A 25,620-nucleotide genomic window follows, 5' to 3' on the forward strand; every position below is an offset into this window, starting at 1 on the left:
TAAATATAAGTTGTCACTTTATATCTGCCAATAATATGTCTTAGTAACATGATATTTAAATGCTTAGTTTTATGCTGAATGTGCTGAATGTGTAAACTATGTATAATCAAGTAAACCTAAGTTTACTTCAGGCCCAGTAATGAATTGATCATTTTTGTCTTAATCTGACATTTATGAAAATTATTCTGAGATCCCAGATCAGTTCTATCTTTACTATATCATTGACTGTTGTGTTTGTCATTGTGTTTTATTGTTTACTTGTTACCCAGATTTTTTTTTTTTTAATAGATGGTATTGAAATTTTATTCTGTAAGACAGAACTCACAAAAACTGAATTAAAATAAGAATAATTATCATTTTAATGTCTATTCTAACATAGCCCTTGCGACATCTTTTTGTTTCACATATTGGTTATTTACAAAAACCTGTAATAATCAGGTTTTTTTTATACTCTTACAGTGTAATGGATCACAAAAGCTTCAAAACACAGCGAGCCCCAGAGAATCTGAGTTTTAAGGAGCGTCAGCGGCTGTTTTCTTTGGAAATGGTCACTTCAAGTAAAGTCGAAGTGTCCTGATGAAAAGGCAAAACCACTAAAATCATTTTATTCTGGAGGCTACCATCATTTAGACAATCTGGTGTCTTAAAAAATGAACAAGGCTGAATAGTTCTTGATTTGTTTCCAGATCCTCCTGAATTATGCAAGTTTTAAAAATGTATACAAATAAGGTAAACTCATATAAGATAGGCCACTTTTTCATTTCAGTTACTAAAAAGGTGGCTTAGTTTATCTAAATTCACCACTGCTTTTAACATAGTGCACTATGTCATAGAAATATCCTGTAGGAATGTATTAATAGTGGAAATAGCAGGATGTTTTAGTGACTTTCATTACAGTTGCACTGCTTTTTCATATTTTTCAGTGATAGTAACTTGTACAGCCTTGCCCATAAGGTCAAGATCTTCAAAAATAAATGCATACATTGGAAATAAATAATTCTTTATTGCTTTATACAACATTATTCGTAAGCATCTGCATTAAAAATATACATTTTCTTATTTTACACCTCATTTTGTTGATGAAACTGCACCACAATTAGTTCCTGCTCTCGGGTTTCAATAGACCCTCGGCGTATGCTTCTTATCTCATTAATGGCGTCGATTCCACTGATTTTCCTGCTCTTCACCAGGTAACAGGCGAGCATCGTCCCCGTCCGGCCAAAACCATGCAAACAGTGCACCGCAACAGCCTGTCAAAGTCCAGTAGACAAACACAGAGATACTTAATACATATTTGCAGAACACAGATGTGCATGAAGAATGTTTTACCTGTCCTCTCGCACTGGCCTCCTCCACTATGGACAAGAATCTCTTGATCTGATCAAATGTGGGGGCGCAGAAGTCGTGAATCTTGATATGATGAAGGGTGAGGTCTGGACAGGTGTCGTGGTAAGGAGGTTTGCGCTCGCACAGGGTCACCAGGTGCTTGACGCCGTTGTCCAGCAGGTACTGATAGTGGGCCGTCATTCGTGGCATTGCCAGTCCTGCCACCTTACCAGGATCCACCCAGGAGAAGTTTGGAGGTTGTGCCGAAGCCATAGTTTTCTCTGTTAAGTGTGAGTTACATTAAAACATTGGTTAGCACTAAACAAGGCCCACTGTCGCATATCTGCAAGATTGAGGAAAAACTGTCTCATATTTACAAATCTTTCTGCTAAAGTGCTGTTTGGGCCAGTTATTATAATTAAATCTAAAACCAAAATCATAAAAATAAATAAATGTTAACTGGAATAAAATATGAAGCTGCTTGCAAAGGCAAGATTTCACATTTTTGTGTAGTTTCACAAAGTAGGCTACTTAAATATCTAAAACTGAAATAAAAATGAATAAACTAAACAGAAATAAAAATGACAGAAACATGCAATAAAAATGAATAAAATGAAAATAAAAACATTTCAAACATTTGCACATGGTTTGTCTTAAAGAACATTAATGCATTACCATTCTGAGACATCGACTTGTATACGAGCCTGTATAATTCACTCTTTCACTACTTCTTCTGAATCAGTTTCTGGTTCAAACATATATGGCTGAATTAAACCGGTATTTCCACTTGCTATTCTGCCATGTTTACTACAGTAAGTTGACCGATTGGATCTCTGAGCTGGTGTGAGTGAGTGGAGGCGGGGTAATAAGCATATTTATGTGCGACGTATATTAAATGAAGCACGGGTGTAGAGTTACATTTGGAGATTTTTTTTTTCCACAGGAAAAAACATTTAAATATGTCATTTTGGTGATCAAAGATGAGTTTTAAAGTCCCCCCTTGTGGTGAAAATCAAGTTTTTAATGCCTTTTGCTTGATGTGTTGCAAATGTCACACAAACTATGTTTCCGTTCACCATCTCAGAGTCAGACAGCTGCCTTTTAATAATCCGTATACTTAGAAAGGCTTTGAACAACTTTGAAGAACATAGTTGATCATAATATACATCACATACATAATTCACCCGCTATATTGCTAAATGTACCCGATTTTTCAAATCAACAGAAAAATATACCGGGATAACCTGGCTTCTCCTGAGACTCCCCTGCTTACCTATTTTTGTATTGTAAAAAGCGCTATATAAATAAAGGTGACTTGACTTGACTTCACAGCAGTTAATGATATGCTAAAGCCCGCCCGTAAGGTAGTTTGTGACGTCAGAAACAGCAGCGATTTCAAACCGCGTTTTTGAGACTGTCTATTTTTCACTGCAGTTTTAAGGAGATAATACTCAGCAATGGTGTTGACTCATGAATTTGCACATGGTTTGTCTTAAAGCATATTAAAAACACCACATAGACATAAACAACATTAAAAACTTGATATTCACCACAGGGGGACTTTAAGACATTCCGTATCCTGTGGCTCCATCTAGTGGGCAACTTTAATATCACAGCTTGGGCCCCTAATTATAAGATAATCCTTGTACATTTGTTCCAGTGGTAAAACATTTATAGCACAACTTGAGTCTGGTTTAAATTTATAAAATATATTTCTAATATAAGGTCAGATGTAATAGTTCAATATACACAGTTGTGGCAGTTTTATTCTATAGCATATTATTATTATTATACACTACCCTATATTATTATTACTTTTAGTAGCCTAAAATAAAATTGAGTATGAGTATAATACCGTAGCAATATAATAGCTATGAATAAAATAGCAAATAGTAGGCCTATAGCATAAATTGTAAAATATTATAGTCAATAAAATAAAAATAGTTCCTGTAGCTCAAAAAGTAAAGGATGACACTAGCGAGTCAAAGCTCATGAGTTGATGATGACCAGATGGATAAAATGCATATCTTAAATGCAATGTGAAAGACTTGCAGTTTTCTCCATTTGCTTCTGTGTTCAATATGAATATGAATGATGAAACAGGCTCTAGTATTGTTCTGAAAATACAGTATCCTTTTTTTTTTTCCCATTTTTCCCCCATAAATGTTAAAGATAATTATAAAACAAATGTTTTATAAAAGTTTATAACCTCAACACGTAAATTAACCATAAATATAGCTTTTATATATTTAAATATAGCCATAAATACTGCCTATACACTAGCGTTATACACAAATAAAATAAAAAATCTTTATTTAATGCGCTTAAATTTATTTAAAGTATCATAATCAATTTCAGTAAAAACAAACGTCTCAAAATAACGTCGCGAGGCGAGACATGAAAACACGCTAAAACTCTCCCTTAAACTGCGTGAAATAGAGAACAGTCCCACATGAGAACAGTTAACAAGGAAACAACACAGTCCACTAATGATACTAACATTTACAAACATTGTAAAAAACATTTTGTTTATTTGTGTTCCGTGGAAAATGGCATTCGACGAATCTGCCGCCTCATGCTGGGAAGACAGGTAAAATGTTTTGGGAGCACGCGCATGTCCCAATTTAACACGAGCCCCAGTTGGTCCATAACACCTGCTACTTTGACAAAGCGTGTATGGCGTGGGACAGGTACTGTCACAACGAGCGAGAGAGGTTGATCTGCAGCTAAATATTTGAAATTTCGGGGAATCACCCTTTTTAGGAAAACGCCGAACAGAGGAGCGTCTGCTGGTAAGCGACAGAGCTCGTAATAAAACCAGAATCAACAGTGAGAACTGAGGGGTTTGAAATGTTGTAAAGGCGACGCAGAGATGGCGTTACTCAGCAGGTGAGTAATATATTTTATTAAAACCGATACATTTAGCTCTAAAATTAATTGTAAAACATTATCTATTGTGAAGGGTCATTTAATGTCACTATAGTTGTAACGTTAGCTGTGCTGGAATTATTTTCAAGGCATTAACTGTTACCGTGTCTATTAATGGTTATAGCTAGTAACATCTTCAGCCAGTCCGCTTGTGATCCTCCATCTAAACTGATTATACTATAACCTAATAGTTATGTTTAGTTATGAGAAAGAACCATATTCATCCGCTGCAGAACCGAAACAGAATCAAAACAATGCTCTTCTGCAAAATGAATGCAGTTGTTTTTAACCGCTAGATAATGTACCTTTAAATAATATTGTATTGTATAGTGCAATTTATAATGTCAATTTAAATATTATTGTATTTGTTAATGCAATTTTACAGTTCAAATATTATTATATAATGTAACCACAAAAATATTGCATTGTATATATTATGTCACGTTCTTGGTGTACATGCCATGGTAAATTAATCGAGTATTTTGATTGCAAATAGAAGTAACATTAGGCTAATAATTCACTGTAACGTTACCTTGTTTAGTTCAGTGTTGACTCGACGTGGTCCATATCAGTCCACTAAACGGTTCCCTTCTGGACACCCTGATAATCACACACTGCTTCTGTTCTCTAAATACTAATGTATTGATCCATATATTCTTTTAGCAAATACAATGTCGTATCTTTGGAACTGAAGCCTGCTCGACAGCTGTCGAGTTCGACCATTAGTGGCACATGTTACTATCACTGCCAAATGCAGGCTCTTCCTCCAGGGGGCGCTCAAGGGCGACAAAGCCGTATCCTCCATTGAACCACATTGAGGTCGGACTACGTGTTTTGACTTACTTCTGGAAACATTTATTTTTATTAAACATTTTAACTATAATAACCGCAACTACATATAGTTGATATATAAACAAAAATTCAATTTAGTAATCTCTGTAAAATTAATTAAATTACGTACATTTTACTATAATCATAAACGACTGTGATTGGCCCAGTTCGACCAGCGCTGAGAGAAGTAACAGTTATCACGTAACTAAGACTTCCATGGCTACTGCCTGAATTACTATTCACATGCATACATTGATTCACCTGCACAAAACAGTGTTTGTCTGAAGTGGGATTCGAACCCACAGTTTCCCATCGTCATTTTTCAGGCGTAAATAATTTTCCAGACCACGGCACTTAACAAAGACTTATGTTGCTACTTTAGAAGGGGCCTGGACAATTATTTACGACCCATTACGTAATTTAATTAGAACTAAACCTCGACAGTTAAAATAGAAAACTATTTATTCAGACCAAACGTTTTTGCGAATGTCACTATTTTTGCACTGCGTTGCGTGCTAACGGTTGACTACTAATATTAGCATGTGATTAGCATGTAGCATGTCAGGATGGCCGAGCGGTCTAAGGCGCTGCGTTCAGGTCGCAGTCTCCTCTGGAGGCGTGGGTTCGAATCCCACTTCTGACAAACAATGTTTTTGTGTAGGAAGGGTGAATCAATGGTGAAAGAAAAACAATGTTTTTGTGCAGGGGTTTTCAATTTTGCCACGGACCCACACAGTACCATCCTTGTTCTAAGGGACGCTCATCCTAAACTACTCAAACTTTTAAATACATATGTTTAGTTTCTTGTGGAAAAGCCATGTTTAGTTTCTTGTGGAAAAGCCATGTTTAGTTTATTGTGGAAAAGGCCAATTTATTTTGTGAAAAAAATATTTTAAATGTCTAAATATTAATTAGAACATATTTAGTTTCTATTACATTTTTTCCAACTCATTGTAGCACTGTACTGTTAGAATATTTTTTTTTATTTGCTCATTTACTTATTTTAGTCTATCTTTTATTTATCTTTTCTATCTCATTTTTATTTAAATAAAATATTATGTGTATATATACAGTAGTCAGCATTTGAAGTGGGTCAAAAACCGTTCATCAAAGTTATACTTGAATTTTGAACAATACCCGTTCTTGTCTTAGGACTACTTTGATGAACTTTTTTTGATCCACTTCAAATATTGACTCCTATATACATCTATGTATGTGTGTGTGTGTGTGTGTGTGTGTGTGTGTGTGTGTATGTATGTATGTATGTATATATATATAAAATTTACGACCCATTACGTAATTTAATTAGAACTAAACCTCGACAGTTAAAATAGCAAACTATTCAGACCAAACGTAATAGTTACTTGCAAATGTCACTATTTTTGCCCTGCGTTTCGTGCTAATTGTTGACTACTAATATTAGCATATATATATATATATATATATATATATATATATATATATATATATATATACTGTGTATATATACTGTGTGTATATATATATATATATATATATATATTTTTTTTTTTCTCTCGTCATTTCCACAGACCCCCTAGTACTTTCCTTGCAGTGTGTGTGTGTTGCTGTATCAAAAGCCCATTTTTTCAGTCTGCAGTAACAAAATTAATGTATATGCGGGACATACAGTTACGCCATATAGTATCTTTATTATGCTGCAAATGTCATAGATTGCAAACTGACAAAGTCTGTGTTCATAAATAGCATAGGCCTAGTAATTCAACATGCATCTTGTGTATTGTGCATATTAAAAAGGTGCCATGAGGTCATATGACAACCATGTTGAATATTTTTGCTTGAAATATAGAAGAACTACTATTTAAAAAAAGCAGTGGTGGGAAGTTGGATAAAATCACCCATCGATCAACAAGCTAAACTTATATAGTTTACACTGGAAAAATATGCAATGCAAATATTGCACAAGACATCCATGTGTTGTGAATGTGAGTGTTTAATAATCAACTGTTAATTACAAATAAAAAAAAAGTGATACAAAATACAAGCAGATAAAAAATAGCACGTCATTAGTTTTAACACCAAAATTAAAGCAAAGATTTGCCATAGCCTTATTAGTTTTAATATACATATATAGTTGTACCATTTACATAAAGTAGTCTGTTTTATAGTCTACCAAGAATGTCCTCCTTCAGTCAGCTAAACTTAAGCTACTAACTTGGAATATAGTCCAGTGGACTATGGACAGGAAGCGTCTTCAGAGGGTGATCTATTTCCTGCACTGACTCACTGCGCATGTCATTTAAGCATGTTTTCACTTCTGTGGTTCTGTCATATGGTAAAGAATGAAGGCTTATGGCTTGTTTTAGTGGTGTAACATGGCAACCACGTGTCACAATCACTTGATCTGGCTCAGAAACCCTGGGAAACTGCCACAACTGTGTGTCCTCCTGCTGCCGGTGTGTCTTCATGTGGGCATTCCGACTTTTCACCTTCAAAAACACCCTATGAAAAGAGATATATCGTGAATCAGACCGCAACCACTGTGATTCATAACTGTATGAAGATGTTTCTGTTTTTGACTCAGCTTACTTTCCACACTCACTGCAGGGAAAGACGAGGGCTGAATCAGTATCTCCGCTGGTGGTGCTGTTGGAGGGAGAACTTCTCACAGAAGCCGAACCCAAAGACTGGGTCACCGTGGGCGCTTTGTGTTCGGCTGGAGAGCTACAGAGCAGCCGGAGATTGTTCTGGTTCCACGTTTCTCCATTTGTCTGCTGGGAGAAAGATGGTAATAGTTTACCCAGAAACAAATGTTTACTTTTTCCAACCCCATGTTTCCTTAGAACAACAGTATAAGTTTTATTAAAACAACCGTAATAAGTTGCAAAATGGACAACGCCATAAAAAAGCATGCACTATACCAAATCATACAATATCTTTGTCTGAGTAACTTACTGTTTTAACTGTCAGGAAACTATTCTGGAATAATACTCTTAAGAGGGAAAGATTATATGTTGTCTGGAGTACTTATAGATGGTGCTTTTATAGTGTTTTTGCAGCTTGACAGAAGTTGTATGGAAAAGACCCATTGTGAAAAAGAAGTGCACTTCAGCATACTTTTAAAAAGTCTACTTATTACAGACAATATACTTTAAAAGAATATGCCTAAGTGTAAACTGTATGTGAAGTTTTCAGAAATGTAATTGTGTAAAATTCTCCTTTTTTGCTCCACAGAATTGGTTTGGAACTACATAAAGGTGAGTAAGTAATGACAACATTAAAATCAACTTGTATTGTTAGCAAAGAATTGTCTTCATTATTAGGAATATGCAACATTTGTTGCTGTATTGAACAGAATAGGTTATATATAACACACATTTACATTTTATATAATGCATCAGACTGAACATTATCAACAAGGGAATTATATATCACTGAACAAGATGTAGGGGTGAATTCAGGTTGATTGGGACACATTTTGCCACTGAGATGACTGGGAAAAAGTGTCTCAATCAACTTGAATTGTGTTTTCCAGGGTGTTTCTTTGATGTTGCTAAAGTGTTCTGGGTGTTTTGATCATGTTTCTCTTTGGTTGCTAAGGTGTTCTGAGTGGTTGCTAGTAGGTATGCTAACGATTAAGTGACGATCAATTCATTTTATTGATAAAACTTATCGATGGGTAGATTAAGCAAGGTCATCATGAGAGCGTGTAGTTCCCTTTCAAGTCGGTCTCTCAACATTGCATGCTAATGCTATGGGGTATCCCTCTCCTTCCTTGAATACTGAAGCCTGATTGCATCATGGCAGTTAAAATTACTGGCCAATAGCGACTCTGAGTGCAAGCTATGGGTGGAGCCATTCACTATATAGCTCAGTGCTCAGTGCCATTGCCTCAGAATCTTTCTCTTCCTCTTTCACGAAGCAAGCATTGAATTCTTCTCGCCGTTGATCTCTTCTTTAAGAGGACAACACTTTCTCTCGCCTTATGTGTTTTCTGGCAGGAAGATGATGTCCATCAAGGAATGTCGTGTATGTGTGTGGTGGACCCATCGAGCTCCCCGACATGCATGATGCGTGTGTTTTCTACTTGGGCTGTGCCCATTTCTTTCTGCGAGGAAATGACAGTCAGGATCCTACGTGCCAGGGTTTCCACAGTCCTGAACTGTGCTCTGGCTGCCCCCTCGCCTCCACCTCCCGTAGCGGAAGGAGAGGAAGAGGCAGCCACATGCATTAGGCCCCTGTGATGTTCGCACGTCGACGCAGCTCCAGCGTGTGCATCGATTGGGGTCTCCTGTGTCCTATTCTGAGACCAGCTTTCTCTCCTCTGATGAAGCCTGTAACCTGATCTCTTTTGGCACTGCAGGCGAGGATAACGATGATGACGTAATGTCCACTGGGGCCTCTGACTCGGGTGATTGGTCCTGTCAGGAGTTTGAGGCTCAACGCAGTGAGGTGGCCGAGCTTCCAGCTGCGGTGGATGAGGAGCTGTTGAGGATTATTTCAGAGACTGTTAAGGACCTGGCCCTCAACTGGTCACCACCGGAACAGCCAGCAAGTTTTCTGCAGTAGGGTCATGAAGCCTGCGCCCCCCCAGAGACCCGCTCTATTGTCCCCCGAAGTCCAAGAAGAAATCTTGTGGGCTTGTTGCTCCCTCTCTTCTGTCGACAGAGTCAGTTGTTTGGGGCATACCAAACCGCTGCCCTTCGAGGATGTAATTATGGCCCACCTGTGCCAAATGCTTCCCTAGAAGCCGTGCCGTGCAAGTGCCAAAAAGGCAATCATGGCAGCTGGGCAGGCAGCATCTGCCATTCATACTATGGCGGTGCTGCAAGTCTTCCAGACGAAGATGCTGCAGGCCTTAGACGAGAGGGGTCCAGATCCGGAGGCTTCCAGGAACCTGCAATCGGCCACTGACCTTGCACTCATGGCGATGAAGAAGACCGCCCCAGGGCGGTCACAGTATGGGCAGCCTGGTGGTCCTTCAGCATCACTTGTGGCAGACGTTGAGGCACTTGCGTGACTCAGAGAAGGCCCCACCAGCCTGAAAATGTTCTGAAAAGTTATGCACGCTCTCACTCAAACACGATAAGCAGGTCCCCAAGCAGCGTGAGCCCTGTGCGTTCACTCACTCTCAGCTCAAGTGTTCCCCCAGCATGCACTGGTGGTCTAACTTGTGCAGAGGCTGTCACACTTCTGTCCTTCTAAAAGAGAGCGTCACACTGTCGCCACTGGGAAGCGAGCCACCTCAGGTACATCACAGAGCGCTACAACCTCTCTCACTGCGCCAGTGCATAGTGTGCGCTTACGGGGGGGGGGGTGATAAACACCAGAGTGGGTGATAAACACCATCACAGGCAGTTATACGCTTCAGTTTGCATGTATCAGCTTCTAGATCACTTGCAGTGCCTAGGGCTGTCTATCAATATGCAAAAGAGCATGCTCCATTCATCACAGGGCATCAAGTTCTTGGGCATTAACCTAAATTCGTGTTTGATGCGAGCGCACCTGTCTCGAGCGCTTACGTTCTTTGCTCAACTCTCTTGCACCATTCAGACCGGGAGAATTGGTTTCTCTGAAGTGCTTTCAGAGGTTGCTGGGACTGATGGAGTTGTGTGCCAGCTTGTACTCCTGCATATGAAACCACTTCAGCTCTGGATGAAAGTTTGTGTGCTGCGCACTGCCTGGCAATGAGGCCAGATGTGCATTTTGGTGACTCGCAGCTGTATGAGCACGCTAACCCGACAGTGGTGTCTTGCATCAATCACCAAGAGGGTATTCACTCTCACCCGCTGGCGGAGCGTCTCTTTTTGTGGGCGGACGGGAATCTCCTATCGATGCGGGCAGTTTATGTCTCCAGCCATCTGAATTGTGGCGTGTACATGCTGTCCAGAGGTGGCACGGTCCACGGAGAACGGATAACGCTCCCCTGTGGCCAATTCCATTATGAAGGGAACTGTTCTCTCAAGCGATGGGCACTATATGACATCCCAAACCAGAGCTGTGGAACTGGCAGGTCAACGCGAGAGGCAGATGTTGATTGTGCTGCAACGCGTGCTGGATACTAACGCGGAAGCAAGAGCCCCCTCGACCAGGTGCCTTTATGCCCTGAAATGGAAGGTCTTCGCCTCATGGTGTAAATATATAAATGAAGACCCAGGATTTCTACAGGACTTTTTGGATAACGAGTGCACGCCATCCACTTTAAAGGTGTACGTGACTGCTATTTCTGCTTTCCATCTGCCCATTGATTGTCGTTCAGTGGGGATGCACAATTTGGTAAAAATTTTACTCACTCTGGCATGTGGGAAGAGAGTGGGTTACTTTCATGCTTTATCTACAGAACAGCTTGTGTGGAATTTGGGAAGGATGCATGTATAGTCAGACTGACACCCAGACATGGCTATGTGCCCATGGTGCTTTCCATGTCATTTAGGGCACAAGTTATAAAGCCTCAAGCGCTTGCTCCTCAGGGGACTATGCCTGCGCCACTCGCCTTATGCCCCATTCACGCTTTGCGCACTTATATGGACAGATCTTTGCAATTTAGGCTGTCAAAACAGCTGTTTGTCCATTTAAGAGGGTGAAAGCTTCGAAACCGCCTTTGGATTTAATTGGATTGTGGAAACAATAGCATTGACATATGCTTCTGAGAATTAGATCTTTCCTTTTGGAGTTTGCACTCATTCTATAGGATTGTGGCTTCTTCATGGGCTTTGGCTAAAGGGATGTCGATTCAGGACATCTGTCTAGCACCAGGTTGGTCTTCTCACCAACACTTTTGCTAGATTTTACAACCTCCCATCTTTTGCACCGCATGTTTTGTCTTTGCTGTGAGGTTGATCTGCTATTCAATGTTTGTCTGCATTGAACCTGGGCACACGCCCCGTGAGAGTGAGGTGGTTTTGACTAGGTCCAATACTCAGCTATGTTCTGTATTGGAGCATTTTCTCTGTTAATAGTCAGTGCCCTGACTACTGAACAAGGGAGCTGATTAAAACACACCTAAAGTGTATTAACGTCTTCAAGCCATGCAATGGATTAGGTAGGCTAGTCATTTAACCAAGGGTCTAAAATACCATCCAAACAAGTGATTTTACTGAACGTTATAACTACTTGGTTTATGAGTGATGATCTTCCAGTGCTGTTTCAGCTGTGCACTCCTATTCATGGTAAATCAAGACCTGTCAATCTAAGCGATCAAACCAATCCAAGTGAGCTCCAGCTGTAAAACAGTGTCCGATTGGTCTCTACACCTAGTTGGTTGAACTTTCAAATAATGTTGGAAAACACTTTGTCATGATCGCGATGCGATCGGATCCCGGAAGTCCTATAGCTTTAGCCAAGCAGCATGTCATGTCACTCCGTGATCAAAACATTGTCTTATGTTGTGTTTGGGCTCGTTCGACACCACCTGCTCTAAATAAAGATATGCTATCTATTAAGGGTTACTAAGGTTGCGCGAAGTTACAAACCAAAACGTGGCGCTCGTGTATACTGTTTGCAGGTGCGTCGACAATGCTTTTTCATACAAATTTATAATAAAGTTTGGTCTCTAACTGAAACTCTAACTCTAACTGAAACAAATATGCTTCTTGTATTCTGCTAGTTGAGACCTTTTCAACGACAAATGACACAAGTCTGTTATGTAGGCTACTTGATTTTACAGATCACATTTTCATGTAACACAGTTATTTTTTTCATGCTATGAAAATAGAGCACTTCTAATATGTCAGCAAATTGAAAGCACTTGAGATGGCCATATTCCCTATATTCACTGTAAACGACACCTATTTGGTGCTAGATAAGCAAGTGGTTATGTAACATGATAACTTAGTAGTGCCCCTGCTTCGGATTTAAGAGGTTAAGGTTATTGAATAATCGATTACTTGATCGTTAATTTAAACAGTGAATTTATGTCAATTGAAATCCCTAGGTGATTGCTACTACACAATAACACAACTTTGATTTTACACAGGACATATACTGTAGATGAGTGAGTGCATGAAATGCCACAGAATGCAGAGGCAGAATAAAGCATGTTTTAGAGAAAGGTGTGAGGTAAATGACAGGAAGTGGAGAAAGCACCTAGAGGTTTCAGTATGTACACAGATACTCACAGAGTTTGACACTTCACAGACAAACACAGCGCTGGAGTTTTCTGATATTTTGCTGTTGGATTCTTTGTTCGGTTGTGGAGTGTTGTTTATCGCCCAGTCTCCCTAATCAAATAAATAGGCTATGCATTAAAAATATTTATTATTATAGATCATTCCAGTTCAAATCAAATTAACAGTCAGTTTGATGTAAGCGAATGACTGTAGTAGCATTTCCCATTTAAGTCTTTTAACACTCTATGAATGTAATAATTTGACTACAGAAAGTATGTATACACCTAAATCACCCTTAAAAATGTCTGAATGTCTTTGAATAAGATAATTCAAAGCGTCTGCACTTTAAAATTTTCTATAAATTCATCTTAAGTGTTTAAACACTGAATCTTAGGTCACTGCTTTTGCCCCCCAGAGGAGTATTACTAGTAAGCCGCGCTGTAACTCACCCGCTGGTCTTGAACAGGAGTAGCCAGAGCTGTGCTGATTCTCGTACCCAGACGCAAACGTTTTTTCCATGTGTAATAGTACTCGACACACTGAGACACTGACTTTGTCTTGACCTAAATAAATAGAAAACATTCTTACAGTCACCAAACCAAATTAATGCTAATGTATTTACAGAAAACAAAAGTTTATTATTTATTGCATGACTGCAACTACCATTTTCTGGACGAGATAGAAGTCTTTGTGATGATTTAAAAGTGCTTTGTTCAGCTGCCGTTTCTCCTGAAGTGTCCACCTGTCTGATCCTAGTTGATGATAATAGAAGAAATAATGTAATGTGATGCATTTAGTATTTTAAGTCCCTTTAATTAATTAATACTCTTATTATTCTTCCTCAGGAAGGATTTATTGCATATGAGGATAGAACAGTAAAAAGAAAGACAAAATAATGTCTCTTTATTTTTGGGTACAAAATCTTTTGAAGAGTCACGCACCTGCGTAATGATAGTCTGTTTTGAGGCTGGATGTGTTTAGCGTTGTCAGGAGAAGCTTTTCCAGGGTGTTCTGGAACATAATAGTTATTTTAAGGCTTTTTAGACAAGTTTTAGTGTCAGGAAGCGATTATAAGAAATATAATTACCATAATATCTCCTCTGCACTCAAAAAGACAGTGAAGGACATATTCTGTGTTTGCTCCACCACCAGGCAGTACACTAGAGCAAGCCATTTTCAGAAGGTTTTCCACTAAAAGGGGGGGAAAAAGCAATGGTAGTCAGATTTTTGGACGTTTTTTTTTTTTTTTTTACTGTGGACAAAAAAAAAAAGGAACCTTTTAATATAGATAAAAATGACATGCATGTATTAATCTAGTTTATGTTTTGTGTAACATTGTTAGCCTAGTTAACTTTATTACTTTTTGAATTTTATGTTCTGCTTTGCATTGTTCATAAGAATGCCCGCTCTGCATTGTAAAATCACTGTAGTTGCTGCATTCTTTAAGCACAAAAGTGAAATACATGTGTTTTTAGTTACCTTTGTGCTGGTTATCAGGGGTATCCAGGTCTTTGGTGGGCAACCACAGAGGAACAGCATTATGGGTATCTTCCTCTATGAGGGCTTTACTCTTAATGTTTGGGATCTTTGCTTGAAATTCTTTACCAACATTAATGTGACTGTAGAGAACATGTAAGAACTGTTTATTTACTGGTTATTTTAATCTGACATTATTAAAATGTAATAAATAAAGCAAGCAGTTGCCTGTAAAATAATTTGCAGTTACACATTGTTGAGCTTAAAGGTGAAGTGTCTAATATTTTCGATCTTATTATGGTATGTATACATCATGCAACTTGAGGAGGTGGGATATTTCTTTTCTAAGTGAATAAGCTTTTTTTCCCCATCTGGCAGACCTGATTGAAAAAAAATATGAAATGGGACGGAAAAACTATTTCAGTGCTTCTGCATTCGCGTGAAAAACCCTTTTGTTCTCTTTTTCTTTTCTTTTTTTTTTTTTCGAGCAAATGCAAAGTTTCTGGGTAGAAGTTTTGGGAGTGAACACAAAAGCATTGAAATATAATTTCTTTCATTTCATACTTTTCCATCACCATGTGCCCATCTTATCATAAAGAAGAGAATACCACTGAGACTTGAGGTTGAACTCTGGGTATTAGTTGGGCCAGTAAAAAAAAAACTACCTAGCAACACCATAGCAATCGTATAGCAACGCCCTGGCAACCACCCACAACACCAAGCATCATGGCAGCAGCTTTTCACAGGTAAAACATTTCATTTGTTGCCATTAGTGGGATTGAATTTACACCCATATTATCTTTACGTAAAAAAAACTACTTACGGAGTTACATTAATTGCTTTTTCCCTTGAAGTCTCACCACAGTCATCCTTAACACCTGTTAGTTATAGATAAAGATGGATAATGCTTATTATAAAGATGAAAATACTGCTACTGTAACAAGCATTCACCATGCATGCATCTAAAATAAAGGCCCGTTCACACTTAGGATGATAACTAAAACGAAAGCAGGATAGATTCTGATTGGTTGTCAATGTTTTTATCTTTCATCAGAAGGAAATAATAGTTCTGAAAATTATTCCAAAGACATCGTGCCATTTTTGTTAGTTGAGGTGTGGACTCTTACAGTGTGTGATACTTGTACATTTTTAGGATGATTTTTTAGAATTTATACTTTATTTTCATAGTTATTGTCCTTGGTGTGAACAGGCCAGAATTCAGTAAAAATGACTCTTTAATGTTTGTTATTGTCATAAAATCTAGAGATGTAATAATCTTCACTACCGTCTGCAGAAGACTCGACCCCACTGCTCTTTCCTCTTCCGCTGACAGCACTGAAGAGGCCCGAGCCCGGGCGTACGGGGCTAAGCATTGGTGGAGGAGTGTACGGCACGTCGTCCCCCATGCTGCTTGCTGTCCTCAGCTGACTGCGGAAGAGCACAGCGCCTCGGGACTCCTGACCGGCACTGGGCGGAGGAATCATCAATGGGACCAGACAGTGACGGTATCTCTTTTTTACCTGCTTTGGTGCACATTCTTCATCCGAGACGGATCTCTTTATCTAGAATGTGTAATGAGAAATCAGAGATTACATAACTTCATTTGATTATGTTGAATTTTAAAGTAACCAAATGAAGTAGTTTTAAAGTGATTTTACTTGGTTTCTAGATATTTTTTTTTTGTCATATCACTGAATTATACTATATAGCTAGTGAACTGTTTGCAAACAATAGCACATACAGTATTAGCATGCTAAATGTTAAGTCTTCTCTTTAAATAAAGCGGTAAAAACATATTTATGTACCAGTCTTCAGCCTAAGCAAAAGCTCTACTCTCACAACGTAATGTGTTATTATTCTAATTGACAATCATACTGGAACTACACTTTCAATTTTTTCAAAGTAATTTTCAAGTACTTGATGTTTACGTTTGTCCCACATTATTTGTTCTAGTACATTGCACATTTTAGAGAATAGCAATAACTAAAAGCAAAAAAGTCAAGTTTAGAAGAGAAACATTTTTTGTGTGTGTGTGTAGATCACAAATCATATGATTGAAAAGACTGGACAATCTGTGTTTCCCCATTTTTTCAGAGTTGAATTGGATGTAGAGGCAGTTTAATTGATTCTTCTTATTATTTTTTTTGTATGTAGTATTGTAGTGTTTATTAATAAATGATTAATCATTATTATTTTAAAATGTACCCTTGTAATCTTTAATCAAAACGCAACATGTCACTCACATGAAATCACAGCAAACAATGATTCAACCATCCAATCAATTCCCAACGGACAAAATTAAGTCCCGCACTTCTTTTTTTTTGTCTGAGAGGTTTCACCCGAATATACAGTATTTCACAATAGAGGAGAGATTTTCATTATGTCAGTTTCATGCCGACTTTAAATAGCCAACCCAATCTCACAAGAAAATGTAACTATTTTACAAGCTGGTGATTTCGTATAAATTTGTACGATCAAAAAAAAAAAAAAATTTCATAAAGGTCCATCCCTAAACAGAAGTCAGTGGGGTGTATGCAGATCATTCAAAAATGAACAAATGAGATTGTACAAATTTATAAGTTTAGCCTCCAATTTGTCAAAACATCAAATATGTTTCTTGAAATAGCCTTTAGTTTAAATCACAGCTATAAATGTACCCCTTTCTAATGCAAATCTGGTGTCAGAAGGCATTAGGTAGAGGGAAATTTTTGTTTTAGGGAATATTCAAATGGACACACATTTGTACAGGCTCCTACATGCAAGATGTGTCATCAATATTTTTGATAGAATGCACATTTTAAATGCATGTATTGCTAAAAGTAAATTGTCAAAAATGTGTCCGCTTCAGTATAGATTGCGTAGAAGCTACTGTAACAGACTAACAGCTACAAAACTCCAATTTAGATTTTATTTTTATAAAGTTTTTGTAGATTTGTAAGAAACCAAACATTTGAAGCATGAATCATGTTTTTTTTCTATTTCTAATTTTGAGCATCGTCAGTCTTCTTCTCAGAAAGCTGAAGTGATGTTCAAGATCAGCAGCGGCTAAAAATAACTGTATTAATGCCAGAAACTCACACAGGAAGGGTGGTTTTGTACAGACGTGAGGGGTGACTGTGCACCACACTTAATTAAACCGCTTTGATCATCTTTCTGCTGGCACAGAAGGTTGAGCATAAGTTTGGTTGGGGTCTGGTAATCCTTGACGGGTACTGACACAGGTAAGATGATGGGGTTGGTTTGAGCAACCTCAGTAGACAGATGAATGTGCCCGTCTCTCTGTTAAAATAAAGAAACTTGAATCAGTGGGGCAAATCAGCATGCCGTATTTCATGCAAACCTCTGTCTGTGTTTACTCAAACAACTCCGTAGATGGTCAAAATGAGTGTGGTTCGTACCGTTTTGATGGATGTGGGGTGTGTTCGCAGTCCTCCATGTGAGCGCATGTGGCCGTTCAGTGCCGGAAGACTTTTGAACTCCCTCTGACATACGGTGCATCTCATCTTTGTATGAGATCCCTCCTCTCTCGACAACCCAGGTTCTGCTCTACAGAGATCCAAATCCACATACTATATTATACAGTAGTCAACATTAGAAGTGGATCAAAAACGTTTATCAAAGTGGTCCTAAGAGAAAAACGGGTATTGTTCAAAATTCATGTATAACTTTGAAAGGTTTTGATCCACTTAAAATTTTGACTACTGCATAATATATAAATAATGTGAGTTTTTTTCCTTGCCACAGTTGCCTTTGGTTTGTACACTTGGGGACTAAAGGTATTATGTACAATGTATTGTGTAAGTATTATGCCATGACTGCTTTACTATGTTAAACTGCTTTGGGGTGGGTGATATTATCTGATTTTTTTAAAATCATGTCATTTATATGCATCACTTAACTGTGTCAATGAGAAACATCACCAAATAATAATTAGACTTGTCACTACACCAAATTGTTATAAATTATTTTACCCCAACCTTACCCAGACTCACGTTATGCGGTATATTCTATAGCAAATCTTCTCTGCTTGATTGTTTATAATATTACAAAATGTAAACTATATTATCGTCCAGCTCTAATCTGCTAATTGCAAATATGTTGCATGAAGATATATTAAGATATGATAAACATAACGTAACATGACTTTCTGTAAAGCTGCTTCGAAACAATGGGTATTGTGAAAAGCACATGATTTTCTGACTAAATTGATAAGTAGGGTTATGGTTAGAGTCAAACCTGAAATGAGGTGAAATAGCCTCATCTTGGATATCTGGTGAAGATGCCTGCAAGACATTTTTGAGAAACCTTTAACGTAAATAAAAATGAGTTGCTAATGAATTATTAAAATAAAAAATACAGTACCTGTGACCACTGAGGCGCATGTGCGGTGAGATGATGAAAAATATCTCCTCTCATAGTCGCCTGTGGAAGAGCTTTACAGACCCCTGAACTCTTGCTCTGATAAAGAGGACTGCAAAGATCTTCACTTCTTTGAGGGAAGTTGAAACCAGATTGATCTTCTTTGGGACTTGAAAACACAGGTGTGCTGGGTGCGGAGTGATCACTGAACATGTTGTTTTGCTTTGCAGGGATTGATTGATCTTGGGACTGAAGGGTGAGGTAAGGATTGCCGGGTTGGGAAAGTGAACGAAGATGCTGTTGGTCCTGGTAATGGAAGATCTGCTGTTCTGGGACTTTAAAGTCTTGGCGGTGGCCGTAGGTTGGTGATTGAGCAGGTTCATGGCTCTCTAGAGAGTCATTGTGAGTTTTATGTGCAAATATCCCTCTTTGTTGTTGATTCAAGGTCATTGGATATGACATTGGGTGGCTTTGATAACCGTGCTGATGATGCCAAGGGCTTTGTGGCTTTTGGAGACTCCTGTTTACCTGCTCCATGTTGTTCACTTTCTGTTTGTGTTGCTGGTATCCATAGTGAAACTGCTGGTGGTTTTGGTAAAGGCCGTGCAGTGAATGTTGGCTCTCTGACAGATGGAAGCCGGACTGTTCACATATTTGCGTTTGGCCTTGGATGACCATCGTGTTAAAAATGGGAGACTCCAAAGATTGCCTGTCCGATCCTTCTGGAAGACTTTGAGGTAGGTGCAAACCCCCTGAAATGTGGTTTTCTGAGTGCTTATCATCTGTTCTGTTACTATCACCAAAAATAGGGTGAATATTTTTTGTAGGGAAGGCCTGTGAGAATGAGTCCAACCTTTGAGGATGAGAAGCACTGCCGTTGTCTTTGCAAGTCAGTGATGAGTTGTTCTGAGACGTGATGTTAAACGGGTAGATTCGATTAGTCTCTGCTAGTTCTTCATGAGAAGATGATCCCCATGATGACCTTCCAAACTGATCATATTCCCAGTTCCCGGCACTGTTTGGCATGTCAAGCATTGGAGAAAGTTCATGTGCTGGAGTGCCAGGAGATGTTAGTTGCTCGTGGTTGAGTAGCGGAGACATTGGAGATGATTGGATCAAGCTTACGTTAGGTACACCGTAGTGAGTTACTCCCAACGCACTTGGGCTGTGCTGGAACAAATAGGTCCTGTTGGTGTGGTTGTTGAACTGATTCGTCTCGTACAGGTTTTCTGTCATCTTTGGAAAGATTAAAGTGCCGCTTCTATACTGTTAAACTAATGGTTTGAGGGGGCCGTAATTACATGGAGGTTTGAATGTGACCATGAAACTTTTCCATCATTGGTTATTCCGTCTGCGCTTTTCAAAAATAGCATTTCCTGTAAAACAAGACAGAGCAAGATCTTATTGTTTATTTTTTTGAAAGTTTACAAAGACATTTTTGTCTTGTAGAAAAGACCTGCACCAGTTAATTGTGCACAATAAGATCAGAACCTGTTTTATACGCTACCATTCAAATGTTTTAGGTTAGTAATATATTTTTATTATTTCTATTTTTATTCTGCAAGGATGCATGAAATTGATCAAAAGTGACACATACATTTATAATGTTTCTAGATTATCAAAGAGGGGGTAAAGATTTCCACAAAAATATGAAGCAGCACAACTGTTTTTTTTCAACATGATGATAATAATAAATGTTTCTTAAGCAGCAAATCGGCATATTAGAATGATTTCTGAAGGATCATGTGACACTGAAGACTGGAGTAATTATGCTGAAAATTCAGCTTTGTCACAGGCATAAATTACATTTTAAAATATATACAAATAGAAAAGTTATTTTAAATTGTCATAATATTTCACAATATCACACATTTTTGTGGCCTTGTTTATATAAATGCAGTCTTGGTGAGCAGAGGAGACTTTACTGTAGTGCACATTTTAATTTCATGCCGACTTTAATATATGTTGTTCACAGTTTATTTCCATTTAATTTTTTCAAACACTTGTCAAAGTCTAGATCGTGTCTGAGATTAATTTGTTAATTTTTCATACCGACTTTAGCAAACTAATAATATCTTATTTTTCCACCCACAACAGATACAGTAAATTCACACCATGACTCAGTCTGAGGCTTCCTCTTACATCTAGAATATGAAGTATAGACACCATCTTATCACTTCCTGTCACATGGTCTTCTCAGAATATAGGACGACAGTTTGATCTGTATCTAAGAGCTCTTTGAAAGATGCTGCTGTCCTAAAAAAAATATTATTATTGGTGTACAAACATTTTCACATAAATTCAATCTCTCATGGCAAAACTGGCTTAAAAATGTACTTACCTCTACTTATTAAAAAAATAAAATTTCTACCTCTAAAGTATTACCAATCTGAGGTTTGTCTTACAAAACAATGTCTGCAAATGTACAGAATAACGCGTGTACTTTTACCCATGTGCGGTTTGAGAGAGACCAAGTGTTGAGTGTGTTGTTTAAAGAAAGTGTGCTAACAGATCATTCGTTCAACTCTCTGAATCAGATTAACACAGCATCTGAGTGTCAAAAGGCTCAAGTGTGCACTGTGGTTTTGAAAGTTTCCATCTTCACTTTACTCCGAGTGCGTGAAGCCGTCAGACTCTGACCAGTGAGTGGAACAAGGCGACTGTTAGACCTTTTGAAGTAAACTTAAAAGTGACAATGTGTGTGTACAGACAAACAAAACTGAAAGATCTGTACTTTCTCATAAAAAGACACTACTGAGGCACAACATCATCTCAACCCTCGTCCATAAAAAAAAAAGAGACTTAAAAACTAAACAGTCTTTAAGTTAGCACCAATTGAAGGCTTGTTTTTTTTTTTTCTGTCGGCCCCGTTTTTTTCTTTTCTTGGTTTAACATGTTCAGCTTCGTTGTATGACCGTGTACACATTATTAACAGTTTTTGGAATTCAGTAGTTGTGCATCACACATTTACTGAGACATAGCTGTAGTTACAACAATTGGGGTAATGTGTAAAAATTATTCTTTATTTTTTTTATTTTTTTTATCAAACTGCTCGGGTGGAATATTGGAATTCTTGAAGATGATAAATTCTATCTATTATTTTTTTATCTATTATTTTTAAGAAATAAATTATTATTATAGTTCAAAGGTGATGATTGTTATAGATTTCTAAGCATGAAATTATTGGTCACTTTTCAGTTTTATCCTCTGCATAATTATTTATTGAATTAAATACTTATGAATTTAACACCATCATATTTAAATACTTTGTGTTTATTTGCATACAATTTAAATCGCATCAACTCCTGTGCGCCTCAAGCAAAACATAAATGACAAAATATCTATTTTTATATCTGTTAATCTCAACATTAGCTGAGTAACTTGAGTTGCGTCTCAAAGGTCACATCTCAAGTTTCATTTAAACTTCTAGCTAAACTTTATCTATTCTTTTGGTAAACCCACTTCACCTAGTGCTCACTACAGTACAGTCGACTATTAAAACATTGTACGTGTGTTTTCAATTACAAGCATTTTTAGAAACTGCTACTCAAATATTTGGCTCAACATATGTTAGACTGCGTTGAGCTCTTAACCATATCTGTGCATGCAGTATAACACAATCAAAGTTTGCAACACCGATCCGCAACCCAACTGAGGTCAATGCATGTAAGTATTACATTATGCACTGACTGTATTACTGATCTGTTAATTGACTGTAAACAGAATGTCAAAATTTAAATCAAACACTTTTTGCTTGCACTTTATTTTATGGTGTCTTCGTCACACTATAATTATATGTTTAAGTACTGAGTAATATTAAGTAACAATGTACTTACTGTAGGGTTAGGGTTTGGTTTAGGGTAAGTTGCATGTAATTATACATAATTTATAGTTATTACTGTTACACTTTATTTTACAGTATGTGTACTTGCAGTGTACTGGTTATATAAGGTAACTACACGGGTTAGGTTTAGGGGTAGGTTCAGGGTTAGTACCTAATTATAACCTAGTTATTGTACGTACATGTGTAGTATGTACATGCGGTCGGAACAGGACTATAAAATAAAGCGCTACCGTTATTACTATAAACTGCTTGTAACATATTTAACAATGACACTGTAAAATAGTGTTACCTACTTTTTTTTCCCCCAGTTATTTGCATTTAAAATAGTCTTGAGCAGTTTGGGCATCTTTAGAAGATGCACATGCTGCATGTATTTCTGTGATTAAAAAGTGATCATGCTTACCTCACTCATTTCTTTATGTCCGTAATGCACTTTTTTAGTGCATCAAAATGGCCCATCAAGATGCAGTGAATACCACAGATGCAAAACCATATCATAACAAACATAGACGAGGTCGGCACAACGCACAAAAAAACCTGAATATTTCAAAAGCACTTCTGAAAATGGGAAGTAAGTTCAGTTCATACTGCTGACTAATGAATTGTGCTTGTGTCCTCTTATAACTGCAGCAAATGTCTAAAGGCCTGAGTGGGTTCAAGGAAGTTCAGGAAATGTCATCTTTCTCTTTAAGCTCGGAGACTTCCGGGGTTATAACCACAAGCTATTTTCTCAACCTGCTATTATTTGTCTCATAGCTTCATCTGTAAAATGGAGGAGGATAAAAAAGTGGGCTTTCTGATGGTAAATGGTGCATAGAAAGCTATATTAGGATCTGTACTGTCAGAATCAAAGTCTACGATGACAGTGTTGTTGTACATGGCATCCTACAATGTGCATCTTTCAATCCAATCAAATGTAAATTTTGCCAGTTTAAATTATGGTTGCATTATTCTTGTATCAGCTTAGCCACACTTTTTCATTCACACATTGAGAAAGGTCAGCGTTTCTGTGAATGTGTCCTGTGGTGAACGTTTACTGGCAGAGATTTGCTGCCATCAGCAGTTTTATAGTGAATAATGGTTTTTATATTAGTTGATGGTCTCTTTTAATTAAGAGTTATGTGTGCTTTCAATGTGAATAAATCATGCATGTATAACTGAATATGAATTTTACATCTCTTTCCTTATGTTTATGCTTGCTTGTAGGCCTGTTGATGTCCAGTGAACAGAATACTTGCGGCACCGTCTTACTAATCTTCATCTCAAATCAGTAAGCTAACAATATACAATGCATATGATTATAAAATCTGTAGTTATACACCCACCACATCCCAAAAGTGAGTTTTAGTTGTATGTTATAGGAATCTCTTATTTATGTAAGGACGAGAGCCTTTTGTGTTATAAAAAAGGTTGTTGCATTGATTTCACTGTTAATTAAACGGACACTGACTGCGTTTGCGTGCATGAGAATTTTCAGATATTAATGAGAATCAGGTCATGTAACCATCATGTAAATGCATCAACCCAATTACTATGAGCAAATGATGTGCATGCAAACATGGTCCCTGATCAGATCACTATTTGCTACTATAAGTGTAATTAGTTCTAGGGTGTTTTCTGTCTTGTGTTTTTCAATGTTTTTCATTATATTTTATTTTAAAAGGTATTTATCGCGCAGCAACTAATGTTTTAAACATTTTCCACAAGATTTCACAAAATAGGCCCTATTTAATTTTTTAAAAAGCTGACTTTAGCTTTAAGAAATAATGCAATTGGTTCTGCAGTGGGGTTTTCATCATCATCTTATCTGATCATAAAGTTGCACCTGCTAACCGAAACCTTCTATTTCCATCTGCAGTTAAATAGTTGAGGCAGTTTAGTGCAAATGAAAAGTTTAAATGTAGGAAATAAGGTAATAGTAAACTAAAGGAAGCAATAGATTATGTGTAGTTTTATTTTAGACTGCTCTGTGATGCATCAGAATGGGCTAAGGTTGTTAAATTATATTTTTATGAACTGAAAGGAAATTTATATCAATATATTTTCACTCAGTGTCACAATCTGCTTCCATTTTGAGCTTCATTAAATATAGTGTTTGAGTTTTGCAAAAACAAAAAGTACTTACCTTTTTTAGAAAGTAAAAGGACACATGATGAAGCTCTGAATAGTGTTCATTTGTCATCTTTCAGCCGAATGATCCAAGATCACATGACACAGACACACACTGCCATCAACTCCAAGAACTTTTTTTTGTTTCCAAATAGCTGTTCAGTTTTCAAGATCGTAAATCTACCAAATGTAAAGCTGCAATTCGGTGGACAGATCTGCAGTGAACATCAGTAGTGCCCTCTGCTGTAAAACGCACTTCCGCTTCAACATCCTCTAAACATACTTTCACTATGACACAATATGGCACACACACCAAACTTTAACATAAGAGTTTTTAAATGTATTTATTTGTTTGTTTGTTTGTTTTTAAAAAAAGTATAAATTTTTTTTCTCTCTTTCTCAGCGAAAGCATAATAATAATAATAATAATAATAATAATAATTCATCCCACTGTAACAGAGTCAGAACACAACTTCTCCATTCCACCCAATAGATTCAGTTCACAGTTCAGTCTATCAGTCACACCTGCACCTACTCATCACAGCTCCCCTTTATAGTCAGTCACCTTCCAGTTCACCGCTGTATGGTCTTGTTGTTCCTACCGTGCACCTTATCTGGCTCCTTACCTGTGTATACTCTAGTGATGTAAAGTCTGATTCA

The 25,620-nt window shown here is 37.5% G+C and overlaps 3 protein-coding genes and 1 long non-coding RNA gene across 8 annotated transcripts in view; 2 read left to right on the forward strand and 2 right to left on the reverse strand.

Annotated features, from left to right (window-relative positions):
* LOC309479395 (afadin-like) overlaps positions 1-844 on the forward strand; it is a 14,387-nt gene extending 13,543 nt beyond the window's left edge. For all 3 annotated transcript variants that reach the window (XR_014199207.1, XM_082143514.1, XM_082143516.1), the window contains one exon: positions 460-844. Coding sequence is in view for 2 of the 3 variants with exons in the window: in XM_082143514.1 (XP_081999640.1) it covers positions 460-577 (118 nt within the window). In the remaining variant the exon portion in view is untranslated. The remainder of the gene's footprint in view (positions 1-459) is intronic.
* A 139-nt stretch (positions 845-983) lies between these two features.
* On the reverse strand, positions 984-5,012 carry dusp23b (dual specificity phosphatase 23b). Its single transcript, XM_082143672.1, has 3 exons — positions 4,787-5,012; positions 1,330-1,607; positions 984-1,250 (listed from the first exon to the last, which is right to left on the reverse strand). The coding sequence occupies exons 2-3, from the start codon at positions 1,597-1,599 to the stop codon at positions 1,062-1,064; spliced, it is 459 nt and encodes a 152-aa protein (XP_081999798.1). The 5' UTR covers positions 1,600-1,607; positions 4,787-5,012; the 3' UTR covers positions 984-1,061.
* Positions 5,013-7,039: 2,027 nt separating this feature from the next.
* Positions 7,040-25,207, reverse strand: LOC309479353 (transcriptional-regulating factor 1). 3 transcript variants are annotated; one of them, XM_082143434.1, is made up of 15 exons: positions 24,977-25,207; positions 19,011-20,383; positions 18,885-18,931; positions 18,047-18,194; positions 17,727-17,927; positions 15,934-16,210; positions 15,472-15,526; positions 14,652-14,791; positions 14,260-14,363; positions 14,114-14,183; positions 13,836-13,924; positions 13,622-13,735; positions 13,182-13,283; positions 7,654-7,838; positions 7,040-7,566 (listed from the first exon to the last, which is right to left on the reverse strand). In XM_082143434.1, exons 2-15 carry the CDS (start codon positions 20,241-20,243, stop codon positions 7,275-7,277), a joined length of 3,057 nt encoding a protein of 1,018 aa, XP_081999560.1. In that variant the 5' UTR covers positions 20,244-20,383; positions 24,977-25,207; the 3' UTR covers positions 7,040-7,274. The 3 variants fall into 3 exon arrangements, with proteins under 3 accessions (XP_081999560.1, XP_081999561.1, XP_081999559.1); XM_082143435.1 differs by lacking the exon at positions 24,977-25,207 and adding an exon at positions 23,255-23,450 and having other exon boundaries at positions 7,654-7,835; XM_082143433.1 differs by lacking the exon at positions 24,977-25,207 and adding an exon at positions 23,255-23,450.
* LOC309479559 lies at positions 18,211-18,691 on the forward strand. The gene is made up of 2 exons (XR_014199304.1): positions 18,211-18,289; positions 18,393-18,691. It is a non-coding gene; the product is annotated as an uncharacterized lncRNA (long non-coding RNA).
* Positions 25,208-25,620: the final 413 nt, after the last annotated feature.

This window comes from Leuciscus leuciscus (assembly GCF_965113295.1).
Source record: "Leuciscus leuciscus genome assembly, chromosome: 17".
Classification (NCBI taxonomy): Eukaryota; Metazoa; Chordata; class Actinopteri; order Cypriniformes; family Leuciscidae; genus Leuciscus; species Leuciscus leuciscus.

Coding starts and splice junctions, on each gene's coding strand:
- dusp23b (XM_082143672.1), bottom strand. CDS start 1,599: ATGGCTTCGGCACAACCTCCAAACTTCTCCTGGGTGGATCCTGGTAAG. Junction 1,251..1,329: donor AGGCCAGTGCGAGAGGACAG/GTAAAACATTCT, acceptor GGACTTTGACAG/GCTGTTGCGGTGCACTGTTT.
- LOC309479353 (XM_082143434.1), bottom strand. CDS start 20,243: ATGACAGAAAACCTGTACGAGACGAATCAGTTCAACAACCACACCAAC. Junction 13,925..14,113: donor AACAGACTATCATTACGCAG/GTGCGTGACTCT, acceptor ATCATCAACTAG/GATCAGACAGGTGGACACTT. Junction 7,567..7,653: donor CCCTGCAGTGAGTGTGGAAA/GTAAGCTGAGTC, acceptor CTCTTTTCATAG/GGTGTTTTTGAAGGTGAAAA.